Source organism: Limulus polyphemus, unplaced genomic scaffold (genome assembly GCF_000517525.1).
Source record: "Limulus polyphemus unplaced genomic scaffold, Limulus_polyphemus-2.1.2 Scaffold6609, whole genome shotgun sequence".
Lineage (NCBI taxonomy): Eukaryota > Metazoa > Arthropoda > Merostomata > Xiphosura > Limulidae > Limulus > Limulus polyphemus.
Window position 1 is genome coordinate 40438 of NW_013672219.1, and position 2743 is coordinate 43180.

Below are 2743 nucleotides of genomic sequence, written 5' to 3' on the forward strand. Positions count from 1 at the left end.
GTGTTTCATTAGTGTCATCGTGTTACCTAGTGTATCTGTGTTTCATTAGTGTCATCGTGTTACCTAGTGTATCTGTGTTTCATTAGTGTCACTGTTTTTACTTAGTGTTACTGTGGTTCTTCATTGTCATCGTGTTACTGTGGTTCCTCATTGTCATCGTGTTACTTAGTGTATCTGTGTTTCATTAGTGTCATCGTGTTACTTAGTGTTACTGTGGTTCCTTAGTGTCATCGTGGTACTTAGTGTATCTGTGTTTCATTAGTGTCATCGTGTTACTTAGTGTATCTGTGTTTCATTAGTGTCATCGTGTTACTTAGTGTATCTGTGTTTCATTAGTGTCATCGTGTTACTTAGTGTATCTGTGTTTCATTAGTGTCATCGTGTTACTTAGTGTATCTGTGTTTCATTAGTGTCATCGTGTTACTTAGTGTATCTGTATTTCCTTAGTGTCATCGTGTTACTTAGTGTATCTGTGGTTCCTTAGTGTCATCGTGTTACTTAGTGTCTCTCTGTTAGTTATGTACATCAGAACAGCAAGAAAGAAATATTACATTTCAACACAAGCCCCAGATATTAAGAACGGATTACATACCATCAACGTATCAATTTTCATGATTTTCTCTAGTTTTTGTGAATACATTTGATTTGTAATTAGAACAGATTAATTTTCCATTCGTGCACAACACCGTTCTCTCGTGTCACATGAGCGTGAATATCAATCACGCGCACGTGTCCTCTATTTACAACATTAACACTAATGAAAACAGAGAAAAGGAGAATATGACGTCATCTCCCACGTGGAAGTTGCACGTGGTTTTTTCAGCACCAGAAGAGTATAACTTATCATGAAATCCATGTATCTAAAAAGCTATACGTGTTTTGTAGTAAAATAGGGTTTTATATATGCACTGTTGCTTTCAAAACGTCACGGCCAGTGTCTCCACCTGAACAGTTTTTTCTTGTCCTTTGAATATGTGTATATTCATATAACAGTTAAACCAATCAGAGCTCTGTCTGTTTTTTGTTTGTTTTTTTCTCATACTATACCCATTATTCACCGAATGTAATCGGGGAAATATATAAAACATGGAAAAGAATAGACTCTCAAATCGCTTGACACGGCGATGGAGTGGAACCTATACGATTTCATACAGACTCCAGCTTGTATTGCTACCTTACATCACATCATTTCGAACGGTGAAGTGAACGCGATTTTCTGTTTTCTTCTACTCCACGGGCGGACTGGATGCTCATTTTGTAATGCAAGTCTCGTGGAGATCATTGCCAAAGGGCTGTTTTAGAACGAGTCACTTGTTCTAGCCGCTTATTGTCTTCCACTTGATGAGTATCTCTAGAAGATATTCATTACTTTACTGTTATTGTCCTGGTTTAGGAAGTAATATTGATTTATCTGACAAGTCTTTCAAGAGGATTTTCCTACATCACAAATTCTCCATCTGGAGTGGGGGGGACTCTGATTTCAAGCCAGAGATTCGGGAGATCCGGGTGGAGAGTCTTTCACGCAGGAGGACTCGTAGTGTTTGTTCAGGTAGGACTTGAGAGCAAAGGTCTTGTTGCACCGCTGGCAGCGGAAGTGTTTGAAACTGGAGTGCGTCTGCATGTGAGCCCGTAAGTTGGACCGGTCAGCGAAGGCCTTGCCGCAGTGGGCACAGCCGAACGGCTTTTCTCCGGTGTGAGATCGGAGGTGGCCCTGCAGTAACCAAGGTCGAGAGAAGGCTTTTCCGCACACCGAGCACTTGTGACTGAGGTTGTGTGTTAGCACGTGCATGGCCAGGGCCGGCATGCTGACGTAGATCTTACCACAGGTTGGACACTTCTTGGCAAGATGAGAATCTGGGCTGCGGTGTGTCTGCTTGTGACGGGACAGGTTGGACGACGTGGCGTAGTGTTTTCCACACTCGGAGCAGGTGTAGCGAGGTCTTTCCCTCTCGGCGAGTCCTAGGGAGTTTCTACGGCGAGATCGGCCGTCGCTGACGAAAAAGGCGTCGTAAGTGTAACTCACCGTTACTCCCTTATCGTAGAGTTTGCAACTTTTGCTTTCCTGCAGTGCATGGAGGTCTAACCCACCTGGCCTCTCATACGTGTCATTCGGCGACAGCGGTTGGGGATGGTGGCCAGCGGTCAGCAGGTGAGTCGGTTTGATGACAGACGTCCGGCTGGATAAATCCAGTTCCCGTTCCGGTGGCCTGTAGCCTAGATAGGCTGGCGATTGTGCTCCAAAGAAAACCCCACTGGACGCTGTGTCAGGAACGAAGTTATTATAATCACCTGAAAAATAAAACATAAAATAATTACCACAAGTAAAAGAAACCAAAACCCACCGTTTCTGTGCGCGAAAATTTAACAGTCATTTATAACGTATTAAGCCTATATATATATAGCCGAATTAACGTGGCTGATTCACACGTTCATAGTCGAAACACACTATCTTTGTTCTTGTCAGGAATGAAGAGAACGTTTAGCAACTCTCCACGACGCCACAGGTATAATCTAGATCCTTAGAATAAAGGATAAAGAATTTAATTTTTGGTCAGTCTAGCCCACTACTCCTTCTGTATCTCGAAGATTCGAGAGTCAAATGAAGCTTTTGCGTGATGTTTTGTCAATCATAGCCTTAGTATTAGATAGAAGACCAAGAACCACACGAATCTACTTTTTTAGGAGATATGTACACGAACTCGGGGTTCGGTAGGGGAGATGGAACAACAAAAGATATAGACAG

At 42.7% G+C, this 2743-nt stretch overlaps 1 protein-coding gene across 1 annotated transcript; it reads right to left on the reverse strand.

Moving 5' to 3' along the window:
* Positions 1-1423: 1423 nt before the first annotated feature.
* Positions 1424-2289, reverse strand: LOC106473902 (transcriptional repressor scratch 2-like; the record flags this gene model as incomplete). Its single annotated transcript, XM_022402307.1, has 1 exon — positions 1424-2289. A coding segment is annotated over one exon (809 nt), but the record flags the coding sequence as incomplete, so codon positions are not given.
* Positions 2290-2743: the final 454 nt, after the last annotated feature.